General features: G+C 30.5%; 1 protein-coding gene across 1 annotated transcript in view; it reads right to left on the reverse strand.

Annotated features, from left to right (window-relative positions):
* Nucleotides 1-6,109: 6,109 nt before the first annotated feature.
* The window catches only part of LOC113367775, a 78,193-nt gene continuing 65,558 nt past the window's right edge, over nucleotides 6,110-18,744 (reverse strand). Inside the window, exons 8-9 of the mRNA XM_026609355.1 lie at nucleotides 7,798-7,863; nucleotides 6,110-6,376 (exon numbers count right to left, since the gene is read on the reverse strand). Of these exons, the coding sequence (XP_026465140.1) occupies nucleotides 6,110-6,376; nucleotides 7,798-7,863 (333 nt within the window). The remainder of the gene's footprint in view (nucleotides 6,377-7,797; nucleotides 7,864-18,744) is intronic.

Consider the following 18,744-nt stretch of genomic DNA (forward strand, 5'->3'; position numbering starts at 1 on the left):
TATTTATATATAATATACTAGCTGACCCGACAGACGTTGTTCTGTACTCATGTCTACAATTTTTCATTTTTTATACTAATATTTACTGCTTAGTTAAAAATAATAATTAATGTTTTTTGAATTACTATTTACACAAATATGAGTGATGTTGAATGTAGAACTATTTCAAATAAAATGATTGTTCTCAATTCCCACAGTTAACACTTTAATTATTCATTTAACAAATATTAAAAAATGTTCAATAAAATTGTATATTAAAAATTATACACTGCGATTTATAAAACAAATTTATTTCCAATAGCTCAATTTATTTTATTGCATTTAAGGGTTATAGTATTTTTAGTCATACCTGTAGATGTGGATGTATATAAATGATGATTTTTTGTTTATTCACGACTAAAACATGATTTTCCAAATTTATCACACTAAAAATGATCGTCTGCCTTTGTGATTTATGGTTAGCATAAGATACACGTGTTGAAAATTGAAATCTTTTAAAAAGTACAACAAATTCAGAAAGAATTAATATATAGCATTCGCGGCAAAGGTGCAATATCACCTTTTATTTTTCTACCCAAAATATATGCTTCAATAATGTTGCCTATAATTTTTTATAATTTCGTACCATATTTTAACTGGCTTTTAGTAATTTTAATATCTAAATTACATTTTTTCTCTAATAAATCAATATACATTATTGCTTAAGTTTATATTTGAAGTGAATTAATTTGTCAAATCCTGTTCACATGTGCTCTATTCAACTTACAATCAACAAAATTATTGCTCTGTGATTTTTTTTACTGTGCTCCAATTTACTTGATATTTTGGAAATAGGCTAATCTTTATCTTAATTTCAATGTTTTTAACAATTTGCACTCCGTCACCATCCACAGCATTAATTGGATTATTACTCTTTTAATTCTGATTTTATCAGAACTTGTAATACACTATTTAAAGGTGATTAAATGAGCTACAACTTTCTCTATCATTAATTTTACGTAACTTCTCTTATTGTAAAACGGCGAAGTTTTAAAGGGCTCGAAAGACCTCTGGTTGGACAGCTCCTTAATTAATCATACATCTATCATATTTGTGTAACGAAAAAAATAATAAACAATAATAATTAGTCAGAAAAATACCTCGAATTTCTTATATATATATACTTTTATACGTATTCTTTCAGAGGTATTATGATGAGAAATTGGTTGTTTTTTTTTAAATGTTTTTTTTTGTTTTTTCATGAAATCATGAGTTTTTGAGAATCATTTGTACTAAAGTTGTGGTATTTCTAGAATCCATCAAGATCTCTTAAACCAAGTTAATTCTAGATTGAATACGATTATTTTTAATTTTGGTGGATATGGCACTCAAAGTATTTGATTTAATGAAAAAAAAAAACATTGCATGCGTCCTTTATCTGCATGATAGCTCACTCATTTTACACGCAGAAGTACTCATTTTAAAGCTTATTTTGAGCACTATAAAAACCCATTTTTATATCTAGCCTAATAATGTTCCTAAAACACTATAAAATAACGATTATTAAGATTTTAATTGATATATTCTGTTCATTACATGATTTTCGTTAAAATGTATATTTTTGAAGGTGTTAGCAAAAAATGATGAAAAAACGCAAAAAAAAAACAAATATTCAGTAGCCAGTAACTTGAAAAGTATTTCGTTTTTGAAAAACATTATTAAATATTTTTCTCGTATAATTAGTTTTTTTATCGATACCCAACGTTATTTTGAAAAAGTAAAATTACACCACTGAAAAGAAAAGTCATCCACCCGAGAAGTGGTAAAGGAGTCTAAATTTTTCACTTCTGGAGAGTAAGATGAACCTAGTTCCAAATTCCAAACGAATTGGAAAATAGTAAAAATTTCAGACCCAAAGCGCTCCATTGAGTAAATATTCCGTACCCAATGACAAACATATGAATTTTGACACAATGAAACTTCTAAATAATTTTTTTTGTATTGTGATTTAGTATAGTAAGGCAAAACGACTGCAAATTGAATATGTTTGAGCGCAATCACTTATGGCTCGCTCCTTTGCGCGAATTCGTACGGCGAATCTGTTCGCAAAGTGCGCAAACAAAATTATTGCAAGCAAAAGCAAACCACGCGCACGTCAGACGCATGCGCAGACTGCATCACTTGTCAAATGCATGTTAAATTATTTGCATCTTATATTAATTTAATTTTTGGCACATCTCAGCTGCTTTTCGGCATTAATAATGTAGACATTAAATTTTTCTTATTCATAATTATGAATTTATTATTTCTAATATCGCCTTAGCCTATAAGTGAATAGAAATGTTTGGCAAATAACAGTCCTCAATTGTTTTTAATGTCAAACTAAGTTTCAAATATTTTCAAGGGCAAACAATGATAAGCGGTTTTTTATAATTTTTTCTATTTATTTCTACAATCTAACTATATTTCTATGAATCAAAACATTCTAAAAAATTTCCCGAACAAACTTCAGGAAGATTTATGAAAATCCGAATTATAGTTTAGGAGGAAATATGAAACTTACATTGTTACAGAAGAATTTTATATATAAGATATATATATATATATATATATCCTGCTTTTACTAAAGATCCCCCAGCTGATGATATTATTCTCGCAGTACTAAATCAATATATGCGTCTGGTTCAGCTCAAAATGTTACAACAGGAGTTCTACTCGCAAAAACATAAATATTGAATCAAATAATATGTGGGCTAAAGAATTGGTATCAAATTTAATCAGGCGTACCACATAAAACCTAACCTACAAAACGCCTGAACATCAAATAACAATTTTATCATATTCCGATATCTCATTGGCAAGACAATCATAAAGTTGGGTTTTATATGTAAAATATCTTATTGCACAGGAAATACATAGCATTTTGATAGTTTGTTGCTACCGACTCATACAAATATAGACCCGTAACGGAGTTGGCTTCAGAAAGATACACACATACATTTTGCAATTTCAGTGCCAAAAGTTCAGAATGACTTGTAACGCCACAAAAATTTAAAAATAGCTAATTGGATTTTCCAGCTTTGAGAAGTTAACCCTTTCCACTCGGATGCCGCAGCTCCGGCGGCAAAATTCATGTAAATCTCGGAATTAGCGTGTGGAAAGGGTTAATAATATGTATCATTTTTATGCTGCTTAAACCTTAAAAGTCTCTTTTACCAGTACAATTCGTCTTAAACTTCAGCAAAAAAAATCCGCCATTTCCTAAATAATAAAACTGCAAACTTGCATAGCAACTACAGAGCACTTCATTCCGCTTTTACATAACCAAAGACTCACACAAACGCAATCTTACAACGATAAACTCGCCCGCGGGCTGATTGCCAGAAAGAGATCACGCTATTGGGGATTGAATTGGGGGGATATGTCTGTCGCGCTCTTGCCGGCATCGGGAATGTAAAGTATATACACTCGGTTGTATATATACACATGTAATATACAAATGTACATGTATGTATACATGTATAAATATACATTATGTATATATACATATACAAATGTATATGTATATTATATACATATGTATATCCAGTGCCAATTATATACTAGACAGCATGACTACACTCGGTGCTTACGTCATGTACCATATAGTGCAACCCAACTGTTTAAAACCGAGTTTCGATTATACAAAATTATATATAATTTGCCAGCTGTACTATTTATAGTACAATTTTGAAAACCAAGCTAAAATTTTCTACAATGTTTAAATATTACGTTGTGATAAAAATTATATGACATAATTGTTTCTATTTATTTTATTTTATTATTATATAAAGCGATGAATGTCAGCCAAACCTTACATGGTATTCAATATCGATTTTAATGTATACCAAGTTGTTGTAGGGTCTTATAATGTTAGACAAACCAGTAGATAATTTAATTTTGTACAGGTTTGCCGAAAACAAGATTTAAATTTAGCAAATAGTTTAAAAGTTATTCAAGATATAATGGGAAAATGTACTTGGAAATGAATAATTTTCGTTAAAGTCGATTCATAGTTTTCTTTAACGGTTCTAGAGTAGAGCTAGTTGCTGTTGGGTCTTATAATGTTAGAAAAAATTGTTATTTATTCAATTTTGTACAAATTTGCCGAAAACACTATTTGAATTCAGCTAATAATTCAAAAGTTATATATGATGTAACGAACAAGTGTACCTGTGCCAAGTAAATTTTGTTGCATCGCACTAATTAGCTTCAGGATTTTATTGTAACATTCAATATTAATTTTAAAATATACCGAGTTGTTCTAGAGTCGTATGTTGTATGTAAAAGTTGTAGAGTATTTAATTTCGTACAAATTTGCAAAATATTTCATTTACTTTATGCAAATGTATCAAAAGTTACAAGAGTTACAACAAAAATACGCAAGAGTACATTTAGCGCGTTAAAATTAATATTTTATTAACTTCCCAAAGGAGAAGTTTATGTTTTCATCAAAAAATCCGATTCGCTAACTTTATGTTTTCTCGACGTTTCAAGCCATTCTGAATCGAATTAGACCAAATTTAAGGGAACAGTATGTGTGTGTGTGTGAACAGATTTTTTGCCGTAAATCGACGTTTTCTCAAAAACGGTTAGACCGATTTCAAAAATTTAAAAGCCATTCGATGTATTTCGATGAGGACTAGCGTTTCAGAGTTTTGTGTGACGATCGGCCCAGCCGTCTCTTTGTAAATCGCAAAAAAGTGAAAAAAATTTCGTCCACGTTTTAGCCCGCAGTTCTTAATCGATTTTGAAAATTCAAAAACCGTTCGAAAGATATTGGTTGAGAATCGTGCCGATTAGTTTTTGGTAGAGATCGACCGGGCCGTTTTCTGGTAATGAAGTTTTTTAAAAAAAAATTTCGTCGATTGTTATGATTATTTTTTTGACGGTAGATATATTAGTCTTTTAGATCATACTAAAATATTACGACCCTACGACAATTCGTTTAGCTTTAAAAATTCATCAAAGTATGCAAAAATTAGTATCGTTCTTTTGGCATTTGTCAAAATTAGACTTTTGATCGACGTTTTCTCAGAAACGCCTGAACCGATTTCAGAAATTTAAAAGCCATTTGATGTATCTCAATGAGGACTATCGTTTGTCAGTTATGTGAGACGATCTACCTAACCGTTTCTTTGTAATTTGAAAAAAAGTGTTAAACTTTTCGTCCACATTTAAGCTCAACCTACCGAACCGATTTTAAAAAATCAAAAACTGTTCGAAAGATATTAGTTGAGAATGGTACTGATTAGTTTTAGGTGAAAATCTATCGAGCCGTTTTCTTGTAATTAACTGTTGAAAAAAAAATTCAAGCGGATTTTTATGGAACTTTTTTGGCGATATATATCATGGTCTTATATTATAGAACTTACTGAAATATTAATGCCTTACGACATGTAGCTTAATTTTAAAAGTTCATCAAAGTTTAAGAAAATGAGTAGTTTTGTCGACGTTTGTTAACATTAAAATTAGACGATTTACTTGGTATAACTATAGAGTACTTGGTTTTAATGAACATACTAACCCATTAAAGTCCTATGGAAACTGGTTCAATTATAAAAATGGTTGATTTTTGAAAATTTGCTATTAGAAAATACTCCGAGTTAACGTGTTCGTTCATTTGCAATTATGTGTAATAAACCCTAATAATTCTTCTAATCACTCATAAATTAAATTATTTTTTTTGATTAAGTCGATTATTTACACATATCGGGAAGTTCATGTAACTTGCCTCGACTAAATACCAAACCAACTAGTTATTCATTTTCCGGTGAATTTGAAAGTATACCGAGTTGCTGTAGGGTCTCAAGTTGTATGAAAAAGATGTAGATTATTTAATTTTGAACAAATTTGCCAAAAACACTATTTAAATTCCGTGAATAGTTTAAAAGATATTTAAGATTTAATAAACAAATGCACTTGTAAATTTTAGTTAAAGTCAATTCATAGTGTTCTATAACGGTTTTAGAGTATAAGGAGTTGCTGTAGGGTCTTATAATATTAGACAAAGTTCTTGTTCATTCAATTTTGTACAAATTCCCCAAACATTCCATTTACCCCAAACAAACCATTTAAAAGTTACAAGAGTTCAAATAAATAAACGACCTACCTTATTATCCTTAACCGCCTCTCCTCTCTCTCTGTCCCTCACGACTCTAGCAGCTGTTTCTGCTTCCCTGGTGTAGTAGAGTTTCGAACCGGCCAGCAGTAGCAGCACCTGCCGCCAGACGCGCTGCTGGGCGTGAGCGTTGCCGCACGAGGGCCCAGCTCGGATCCAAACCAGGCCGACGAGGGTGAACTTGGGGTTGGTGGAAATGTTGGCTGATGACGATTGGGCGAAGACGGAGGACGAAGACTGCAGTAGTAATTGAGAAGTTTAAAAATATAAAGTTTTCTGTATAATTATTATATTTAGTGAATAGCTCTTTACGAATCAGAAACATGAACTCTGAAGAAAGTCGATGAAAAGATCTGTACGGTTTCAAGATTTGGTGCTGTAATAGATAGAGACGAGAAATTTGACTGGAAAGGTGCAAATAAGGAAGTACTGCGCCAAATGATAGAGAAATAGAGAAAAGACCTCTACTGCCTATCATATTGGTCCACTACTATTTATTATTTTCATTAATGACATTTCTGATACTATTAACTGTCCACATTTACTATTTGCAGATGATCTGAAACTATATCTCAAAATAAATTCTATTGATGACTGCTCATTATTACAGTCTCAACTTGACCTTTTCCAATCTTGGTGTATCTATAACAAATTACATCTAAATATATCAAATTGCAAGATTCTTAGCTTTACACATAAGCGCGTTCCAATACTTTTTGATTATAAAATTTCTAACACCAGCATTGATAGATGTAATAAAATTTCCGATTTAGGTGTTCTATTTGATTCTGGTTTGTTTTTCACAGATCATGTAATTGATATTTGTAATAGAGCACATCGATCTTTAGGTTTGATACTAAGAAATTGTAAACAATTTAAGTCTACCAATGCACTTCTTTGCATGTACTATTCTATTGTACGTTCAAAATTAGAATACGGTTCGATTATTTGGTATCCTCATCATATCAACAACTCTGATGCGATAGAGAAGGTTCAGCGAAAATTTCTGAAGTATCTTTATTATAAAACATATAAAATTTACCCTGAACGTGGCTTTGACCACAACACTTTACTAAAAGAATTTGGTATTCCTTCCCTTGCCTCACGTCGATTTATCTGTACAATTATGTTCTTATTTAAACTTTGCAATAATTCTATAGACTGTCCTCTTATTCTCAATCAACTATCCTTTAATGTTCCAAGGCTATCTTCGCGTTCACAATTATTTTTCAATTATCCCACCCCTAAATCTAATTCCCTCTTAAATTCGCCAATTATACTAATGTCCTCTAACTTTAACTTAATTAATAATGAAATAGATATTCACAACACTTCACCTAATAATCGAATAATCTCCATCTGCACAAGTTAACCTTTTTATTTTCTTTTTCAAATATCTCATTATTTTCTTATTCTGTTTATAAATATTATTGTTACATTCTGCATTATATGCAATTTTATCTTAGCATTTTATGTTACTAACTATATATTGTAATTTTGTATATATTTTATTTGTTATTCATTATTTTAAATAATTGTATTTTTGAGTCCTCTTAGAGAAATCTGTGGGCTATATATTTAAATAAATAAATAAATAAATAAATAAATATTGGAAAAAGAGTTCATTCTGCAGAACAGCAGAAAAATAGTGAACTTACCGTGTATATAGGATTGATAAAATCGTCAATAGCACTTGCAACCATCATGTCAGTCGGGAAAAAATTCTGGAACAAAAAAATGAAATAATTAAAATCTTAGTTTTAAACAATAGGTCAAGAGTGATATATCACAAAACATCAAAGCATCATAAATAAATGTTTTTAAAAAAGAAATCATAATTAATAATGAAAAGTTAAAAGTATAATGACCATGTAGTGACATAATACCAATACACAGTATAAGTGCAACAGAGGGTCTATTGTGCCCAAATTAATCGCTTACATCGATGATGTAACTTTAATACACGTTCTTCAAATTTTTAATATTTTTTAGCATTCCAAAGGAGAAGTTTATGTTTTCATCAAAAATCCGATTCGCTAATTTTATGTTTTCTCGACGTTTCAAGCCATTCTGAATCGAATGAGACCGAATTTGGAAAATGTAAATCGACATTTCTCTAAAATGGCTGGACCGATTTCAAAAATTTAAAAGCCATTCGATGTATTTCGATGAGGACTATTGTTTGTCAGTTTTGTGCGACGATCGGCCAAGCCGTTTGTTTCTTTATGAATCGCAGAAAAGTGGAAAAATTTTCGTTTACGTTTTAGCCCGCAATTCTGAATCTATTTTGAAAATTCAAAAACCGTTCGAAAGGTATTATTTGGAAATCGTGCTAATTAGTTTTTGGCACAGATCGGCCGGGCCGTTTTCTTGTAATAAAGTTTAAAAAAAAATCGGCGATTTTTATGATTTTTTTTTGACGGTAGATATCATAGTCTTCTAGGTCATACTAAAATATTACTGCCTACGACAACTCGTTTAGCTCTGAAAATTCGTCAAAGTTTGCAAAAATTGGTGTCGTTTTTTTGGCATTTGTCAAAATTAGACCTTTCATTGACATTTGCTCCAAAACGCCTGAACCGATTTCAGAAATTTAAAAGCCATTCGATGTATCTCAATGAGCCCTATAGTTTGTCAGTAACGATCTGCCGAGCCGCTTCTTTGTAATTTGGAAAAGAGTGTTAAACTTTTCATCCACATTTAAGCTCATCCTATCGAACCGATTTTAAAAAATCAAAAACTGTTCAAAAGATATTAGTTGGGAATGATACTGATTAGTTTTAGGTGAAAATCTACCAATCCGTTTTCTTGTAATTAACTGTTGAAAAAAAATTAAGCCGATTTTCATGGAACTTTTTTGGCGATATATATCATGGTCTTACAGAACTTACTGAAATATTACGGCCTTAGGACAAGTAGTTTATATTTAAAAATTCATCAAAGTTGAGAAAATGAGTATTTTTTTGACGTTTTAAAATTAAAATTAGATGATTTACCTGGTATAACGATAAATGCTTGGTCTTAATGAACATACTAAACAATTAAAGTCCTACAAAAAATTGGCTCAATTATAAAAATTATTGATTTTTCAAAATGTGCTTTTAAAAAATACTCCGACCGGGTTGACGTGTTCGATTTTCAATAATGTGTAATAAATCCACTTCGAATACTTTTAACTACTCATAAATTAATTTATCTATCATGAATGAAGTCGATTATTTACACATATCGGGAAGTTCATGTAACTTGCCTCAAGGCAAAATACCAATACCAACTAGTTTATTATATATTTTTGTGAAAACATACTTGTGATTTAGTTGAAAATATATTTTATACGCGTTTATTTTGTTTTAATTTCATTTATTCCAATTAATCAAGCTTATCATTTTTATATTAAATATTTAAATAAATCTTATCTAGTTTTCAACCTATTGGTAAATTTACGTGCTACAGTTAGTGGCGCACTCTATCGAGTCCCTAAAAACTAGAATTGAAGTAATGTCAAAGCAATTTATTTCTGCTTATTTATCTACGATTTTGTTACCGCTGTGTGGACCCAGCCTAATAATGACTGTTGAGTGTTGAAATTTATTCGAAAGGCTTTTGAGTGATTTATTGAGATCTCTGACATTGAGATGAATAGGAAGAAAATTAGATTTGTTAAATACTACAATGTGTTGTGTTGAGGTTTTGCTAATTTATTTTACTCGTACCATTTATAGTACAAATACTTGTATTTAACTTTGTTTCATTAAAATTGCATAATGTTTTGTAATTGTTTTTGCGAAAGCACTACTTACTTTCCTGGTTTCGTTTAAATAATATAAAAGTCGTTAAAAGTTGTGCAAAGTTACAAAGTTGTTGGAGCATAAATATAATAAACTGAGTCTGCCGCATCATAATTTTCTGCGAAAATAAATATTTTTTTTATTTCGTTTCATTAAGTTTTAATATTTTTTAACTTCCCGTAGGGTAAGTTATAGTAATCGCAAAAAAATCAAAAATGAAAATTTTTATATATCTTTACGTTTCAGAGGTTTCTGAATATTTTGGCATACCTTAGAAAAAATGGATGTATGTGTGTGTGTGTGTGTGTGTGTGTGTGTGTATGTATGTATGTATGTATGTATGTATGTATGTATGTATGTATGTATGTACGTGTGTGTATGTATGTGCGGATACAAATTTTCGTCGACGATTTCGCGAACACGGATCAACCGATTTGAATAATTCAAAAAACATTCGATTCGTATTGATAAGGAGACGTGCTGATTAGTTTTTGGCGAAGGCAGGTCTAGCCCTTCCGAAGATACGGGGCAAAAAGTGCCGAAAACGGTAACTCAATTTTTAAGAGAACGGAGCGTTCGATTTGAATAATTCAAAAAACATTTCACTTGTATTGACAAGATGAAGAATCGATAAAATTTTCATGATGGTAGGTCTAGCGGTTTCGGAGATATGGAGGAAAAAGTAAAAAAATGAGCCATTTGGCGATCAAAAATGATCATTAGACATATGCACATCAAATTATCAGATATTTTATAGAGATTTTAACAATCAGTATACATTTTGTTAACATTCCTATGGGTTCCGTACCAATGCTTATGCGTTAGACAGCGACGCGGCGCTTACGCGTTTTATATTTTGTCCCTATGCAGTTAAAGCAGTAAGATTGCTTTGAAAAAAAAGTTCAGTAATATGTCAAAATAAAGAAAAACAATTTTTTTTCAAAAAAAAAAATTAAAAAAAAAAAATTTTTTTTTTTTCAAAAAAAAAGTAATTTTTTGTCCAATTTATAGTTTATAGATATCTCAAAAATCTAATTTTTTCAAAGTAAATTTTTTTCAAAAATGTTAATCGTTTTTAAAAAAATAATAATTTTTGGTACGGGAAGTTCCAGCAATTTGCCTTAAGGCACGATGCTTTAATTGCCTTAAGACAGAATTCCACTTACAGCTAGTTTATACAACTTTTGTATATATATATATATATATATATATATATTGTATATATATACATAAAAAAATAAAGGATGGTACCACAATGGAGTTTTACGACCGAGTCGTAAAAATGTTATTTGCAAATTTCTGTATAAATGCAGTGCCAAATTATGCACCAATGCACTTTTTGAATGCATCATACACACACGCTATATATATATATATATATATATATATATATATATATATATATATATATATATATATGTATGTATATACAAGCTGACCCGGCAAACGTTGTTTTGCTAAGTAAGGTTTATTCTAAATGATTTCTAGAAAATCAAAAATATTAACTATATATACTTTAAGTGTATAAGGATGTGTTGTTTGAATGCTATATACAATGAGCAATGATTATAAAAACAATAAACCCCATTAGTTTGTCTATATTTTGTCAATGCAATCAAAGTGGGAGTTTTATACACTTTCTATAGAAAACATCGTATAATCCAATCCAAGTCTTTTTTGGTCTTTCGACTTATTGATTACGTTTCAAGTCTTTCAGATTCTTTTTCGATTCTAGATCTTGTGTATAATTGTAAATAATACTACTACTGAGCTTATACAAAATTTTCAAATTTTTGCGAGGAGAGATAGAAAATGAATTAAGTATTTCTTCTTTGACATGCTTTTTGAAAAGTTTCAAGTTCGAACATTTGATGAATTAAAGTAAATTTAATAAAAAGTATAAATGTAGAGCAGGGCGAGTCACAAAAGTCCAATATGAGCAAATATTAATTATATTATAATAATCAAACCAATTATATCACAACAAATAACACATTTCAAAAGAACAATTATCTGACTACGTTCAGTAAAACTGCCTTCTACTTCATCATTGTAGAAATGTGCTTTTTTGATGTCTTTCAAAAATAATGTTATCTGGACCTTTTTACCCTATAGGCGGGGTAATTTGAAACGGGCAGGTGGCAAAAAGGTTTAAAGTCTTATTATAATTTTAAAGGTATTTTACAAAACAATTACATTTTTAACTAATGCCAAAAAACTACCAACGGAAGAAAATACTTTTATTATGGATTTTCAAAGATTACCGTTTATCTCCCGATAGCAAAGTCATGAGAATCAAGGTTATAGCTGGTTATACATCTTTTTCCCTCTACTTTCAAATGTTATTGTTATACAATGCTTAACTTTACTGGTTTTTGACACATTGGTGGTGGACCTTTTTTATCCCGGACCTTCATATATTACTATCTATTCTTCGATATATTCAACAAAATGTCCCTTTGATCGATACCAAATTTAGGTTCTGAATTTAAATAGCATAAATAAAAAATAATATAACCTAGAAAATGTTTTATAAATACCAATGCGTATATAATTATTCAAATGAGATCTTTCAGAGCACCGTGTTTGAGAAAAATATGCCAAAAAGTGCATTTTCATATTAACATTTCAAAAAAGTTGATATTTCGAGTCTCTAGTAACACTTGCGGACGGTTTACTAACGTTTTAGTATATAAATAAAACTACAAACAAAACTTAATCATGATTAAATAATATTCACGCAAAACATCCTATTAAACGTAATTGAACATCATCTGTCAAAAACTTTTGACATTTGACGTATTAGCCACCGTCCATTGTTTTATTTAAATTACGCTTCTACAAAAAATGTTCAAATTAAAAATGTAAAGTTTCTACGCGATTTTGAAATATTATCTCACCTTTCCGACAATCTACTGATTGGCACGAATTTTTAAAAACTAACCTGGCCAAATCGGTTTAGCCCTTTTCGAGTTTTACCGAATCATTTGATCGAGAGCTACATTTTTATATATAAGATATATGATTGTTTTGTCTTCAGTCATTTACCAGTGCGACCCCACCCTCACCCTCACCATCCATCCATCCATCCATCAGATCAGAGCAACGTCTGATTTTTTCCACGGAGCGGCATAAATCTCTCGTTTTAGCGATAAATCGCACACGATCCGCGCTGTTGCTGTTGCGGATAATAATAAATTTTACGACCGCCGCGGTACCGCCGTCCATACCGCCACCACCACCATATTACCACAATGAAGGAATAGAAAGTCATTTCCCGTCGGTCGTCGCTTTTGACGCAGCCGCCGTAATCGTCCTCCTGCTGTCAATGGACCCATAAAATTATTTACGACGGAGGAGGAAGGGCCGCATTGTAATGGAAATGTAATAAAATGTAATTAAATGGTGAGAAATTGGAGAGAAATTTGAGGTAGAGGTGGTGGTCTAAAAATGTGGTGCTTTGAGATGAAGACTAGATTAAAGAAGGATCGGGAGGAGGAATAAAGGAATATCGAATGTTATAGGAAATCTTATGATATATAAAAAGAAAAAATACAATTTGTCACTCCAAGGCCAGGACTTCGATCCAATAGAATAATCTATACGGCAAAACCCTCAAAAAAGTACGTGCATATTAGCCCTTTGAATAGACTAGCCAAAAAAGTCAATGAGTATTGCGGCAGTTTGAACTTTTTCGATATGCGTCAACAAAGTTCTGATTGTGAGGCTAACATAAAGAAAAAACTCAAACCCCACAATATTTTGTGCAATTAATTATTTCACCAAAGTCATGTTATTTAACCATAGTATTATTTTATGTTTAATTATCTATTATCATATTTGAAAAAAATTTACTTCGAAAAAATTAGATTTTTGAGAAACTATAAATTTGACAAAAAATTACTTTTTTTGAATAAAAAGACTTTTTGAAGAAAAGTGTATTTTGAAATATTTTGGAAACTCTGAACTTTTTTTCAAAGCAATCCTACTGCTTTAACTGCATAGAGACAAAATATCGAAGCGAGTAAGCGCCGCGCCGCCGTCTAACGAATAAGCATTGGTACGGAACCCATAAGAATGTAAACAAAATTTATACTTATTGTTAAAATCTCTATGAAATATCTGATAATCTAATGTGCATATGTCTAATGATCATTTTTAACTGCCAGATGGCATTTTTTTTTACTTTTTGTACTAGATCTCCGAAACCGCTAGACCTGCCTCCATGAAAATTTAATCAGTTCTTCATCTTGCTAATACAAGTAAAATGTTTTTTGAATTATTCAAATCGGACGCTCCGTTCTCTTAAAAACTGAGTTACCGTTTTTGGCACTTTTTGCCCCATATCTTCGGAACGGCTAGACCTGTCTTCGCCAAAAACTAATCAACACGTCTCCTTATCAATACGAATCGAATGTTTTTTGAATTCTTCAAATCGCTTCATCCGTGTTTCCGAAATCGTCGACGAAAATTTGTATCCGAACACACATACGCACGCACACACATACACACACACATACATCCATTTTTTCTAAGGTATTCCAAAATATTCAGAAACCTCTAATAAAGATATATAAAAATTTTCATTTTCGATTTTTTTGCGATTACTATAACTTACCCTACGGGAAGTTAATAAATAACACAATCACAACTTTGTTTTCTATTTTAGATTTTATTTTCCGAAAACTTCTATAACTATATATATTAGAGCAGGTCAATTTGCATGAATAAAACAAAGTCGTATAGGCACAAATGATTTTCGGATACTACGGATCAAAATAAGATGCTTTGCCGAAGCAACCATATCTCTAAAATGAACTCTGATGTCCCGTGCATTGACCCAAAGATTGGGTCAAATTTTAAAAAATCCTGTTTTGGCTCCTTTAGAGCGCCCCAATAGTGTCCAAATGTATGCCCAACCCCCACTAACGTTGGAAGGCCGATCTACCCCTATTTTATGAGCTCTGTTATGGCAGAATTGCCCTATAAATCTTTAAAAAAAAGCTTTGTATTGAAGACAAAAGTGTTGGTCGAAAATTATAATCTGATATAATGACTTTTATTAAAGACACTGGGCAAAGCAAAAAAGGATTAGACGAAATGAACTACATGCCTGTGTCAGTAAAGTATCTACTAAAACAAACGAAGGGGCACATTTTGATTGAAGGTATTTTTTTTTTGAAAAAAAAAAATGCTGCAATTCTTCCTCTTTATATAAAGAATGATTTAAAAACTAGTGGTGCATGGCATCGTGCCTTAAGGCAAATTGCTGGAATATCCCGTACCAGAATTAAATATTCGAGGGAAAAAAATCAGTGATCAATAATTATGAATCAATGATTAGTAACAATTGTTTTAAACATTTTCAAATAGGTAATTACAATCATTATATATTTTATCGTTCATAAAATATACAGTGACGTACTTATCACTTGAGAAAGTTTACTTTAGCAAGAAGTGCCGAATAAAGCCATCTGAGGATATATTTTTTACGATTAGAATAACGCATTTGAAATATATAAATTTTCAAACTGAACTGTAAATTTAAAATTCATGTTTGAAGTATAAAATTTTGTATATTTTTGAAAATTTTGATTTTTTTTCGAAAATTTTGAAATTTGCTTGATCCGTATAAGTAAACTTTTAAAATAAGCAATGGTACGGAACCCAACACAATTGTAATAAAAAAAAGCTTCATCAAATATCTGATAATTTGATGTGTATATGTCTAATGCGAATTTTTGACTACCAGATATCATATTTTTTCAATGTTTCATCCGTATCTCCGAAACCGCTAGACCTGCCTTACCAAAAATATCATCAATTCTTCATTTCGTCAATACAAGTAACATGTTGTTTGAATTCAAATCAGGTACTCCGTTCTCTCAAAAATTGAATTACCGTTTTTGGCACTTTTTGGCCCGTGTCACCGTTACTGCTTATCCTGCCTTTGTCAAAAACGAATCAGCACATCTCCCTATCAATAGGAATCGAATATTTTTTGAACCATTCAAAACGGTTGATTTGTGCGCCCGAAATCATGTTCGGAAAAATGTGTCCAAACATACATACATATATACATACAGACATACATACATACATACACATACATCCATAATTTCAGAGGTATGCCAAAATGTTCAGAAACCTTTAAAACGTAAAGATATAAACATTTTCATTTTCGATTTTTGTGCGAAATATGTGTGGAATTTTTGACCATTTGTGCAAGACCAGAAAAGTAGTGTTTCAAAATTCAAGACTATGGTGCCAATTTTGCGGTAACATAGCTATTGGGCATAAGGCAACAATATATTATCCATCCTTCTTGGTACTAAAAATTGTGAAAATTATATATATTTGCTGTATAATCAGGCGTTTCACACATAAAACCGTATGATATAAATGCGTATCAATAGGATGCAGTTATCATAACATTCTCCCTTACTTTGTTTAGACGTAAAATACGCCTAACTGCAGAGCAGATAGATAACAATTTCACAGTTTTTAGTACCAAGAAAAATTCATAACATATCGTAGTCATAATGACTTTGATATGTCTTAGTATCTCGTTGACATAACATAGTTCTTCAAAATTTTTTACTACTCTACGTTTCGTCACTAAATATGTGTCATCGTTTTGAAAATTTAAACGTAACCAGATGTATATCATGTTTCAGGAGTACTAAAGATATTTATTTAGTACGTTTCTGCACTTAATATGTACCATCAATTTCAAGATGTAAGGATATTTATTCTGTACGTTTCGACATCAAATATGTGTCATCAATCTGAAAATCTAAACATAACTAGATATGTGTCATCTTTTAGGAGTCCTGAAGTTTCGTAAATGTGTGCCATCACTTTCTTCATAAAGATATTTTTCATTTCTAAGTGTATATTGTCTTAAAAATGAATATTATTTTGATCGGTAATAAATCTATGCAAATAAAAAAAAATCTAGGTGTGATATTAATTCTGTACGTTTTGACACTGGATGAAAAAGCATAAAAAAATAAAAATATTTAATGATACCATTTTTTAAATAAATTCTTACAAATTTACCAAAAAATTACACTTATTTAGCCAATTGTTTATATTCACTAATGATGACATAAAATCATATGTCGAAACGTATGGATCAAAAAAGATTCTCTAAAAATTTATATATATATATATATATATATATATATTATATATATATATATATATTATAAAAAAGAAATAATCCATATATAAATTCCGAGTTCCGAGTTCGAATAACAGATGCCGCCACCATTTTCGCGATTCTGAATCAAAACCAGGTTCGTACTTTGCCACGTTATGATAATGATAAAAACAAATAAAATTTAATAATAATAATTTAGAAAACAAATTTAAAACCAACACAAATACAAATCTAATTTTTATGTATTCTGCGACATGATAAATATTAAATTAATAAAGAAAAAAAAAATTGTCACAAAATATAAATAAAATTATATATATATATATATATATATATATATGTATATATGAATAGATATGAATATTCATTTACCTGTGGGTCTGCAAAATAATCATATTTCCTCGGATCTTTTCTAAAGACAAACCGTTTTCTTGCACGCTTGGAAAAGCACTGCATTTCCCTGTAAGTCCTAAGGACATCCTCATGGTCCTCGAGAGGACGTTCTGAAATAAAAAAATAAATAAAATGAGATGAAAAAGGACTCTACTGATGAGCAAATTAAACAACAACCTAGAAGATAAAAAAAAGAACTTTAGTAATTGGCAAACTAGAGTCTCGAGATTAAATTAATAAAAAGACTGAGGATTTTGACAATCAACTTCGACATGAAGAAGAAAGATCAGAGAAATGGACTCTAAGAAATGTAGATAAAAGCAAGTTATAGAAAAAAAAATGGATCGATGACAAGGTCGTCAATGAGGAAGTACAGGAAAGTTTATTGTCTGAAGGTAATTCCTGTGGATCTAAATATGGAAATACTATAAAAAAGGGCTGAGATGATTGATGAGAGTTGGATCAACAAGGATGTAAAAGTTGAACGACTTTGGGCAGAAAAACACAGACAGAACTTGAAAACAAAGACCGAGACATAGAAGTTCTATAAAGAAAAATAAGCTATGAGCAAGGAAAAAATTAGGGAAAAATGTGATAGTCCAAACCACTTATAATGCAAATTTTCAAGCTATTCTCAAAAATTAAAAAATACCAAACAAGCCTTGCCATTCACTTTCTTGTATATATTACATTTCTTACATTTTTGGATTTCAAATAATAATTCAATTAATAATTTGCCTGAATTACCCTTAGACCATGAATACACAACTAACTAGCTCATCATTATTTATTCGAAATTTTATAGGTCAGGGTCAATTGTTAGGTTCCATTAGCACAATAACAAAATTCGTGGCAAAATGATTTTATTGCAAAATGGCACGCATTTTGCGAATTCGATTGACAAATCGATCAATATTGATACAGTTGAATAAACGATAATCACACCATATTCGTAACATAATATAAATGATATATATATATATATATATATATATATATATATATATATATATATATATTAGGATGGTCCTCCCAGAGGCTCAAATGTTTACAAATTGATAAAACAATACTCTGAAAGTTTTAGCTCTTAAGATTAAGTTTTAGATAGTGCGCAATTCAATCAAACTTAGTACGGAAATAGCATGGAAAAAATTTGAAAATTAAAAAAACTAGCTGTATGGAATTCTGTCTTAAGGCAATTAGGGCATCGTGCCTTAAGGAAATTGCTGGAACTTCCCGTACCGCAATTCAAAATTCGA

Source organism: Ctenocephalides felis, unplaced genomic scaffold (genome assembly GCF_003426905.1).
Source record: "Ctenocephalides felis isolate EL2017-DRISC unplaced genomic scaffold, ASM342690v1 CF-g0.4_SCAFFOLD_01170, whole genome shotgun sequence".
Taxonomy (NCBI): domain Eukaryota; kingdom Metazoa; phylum Arthropoda; class Insecta; order Siphonaptera; family Pulicidae; genus Ctenocephalides; species Ctenocephalides felis.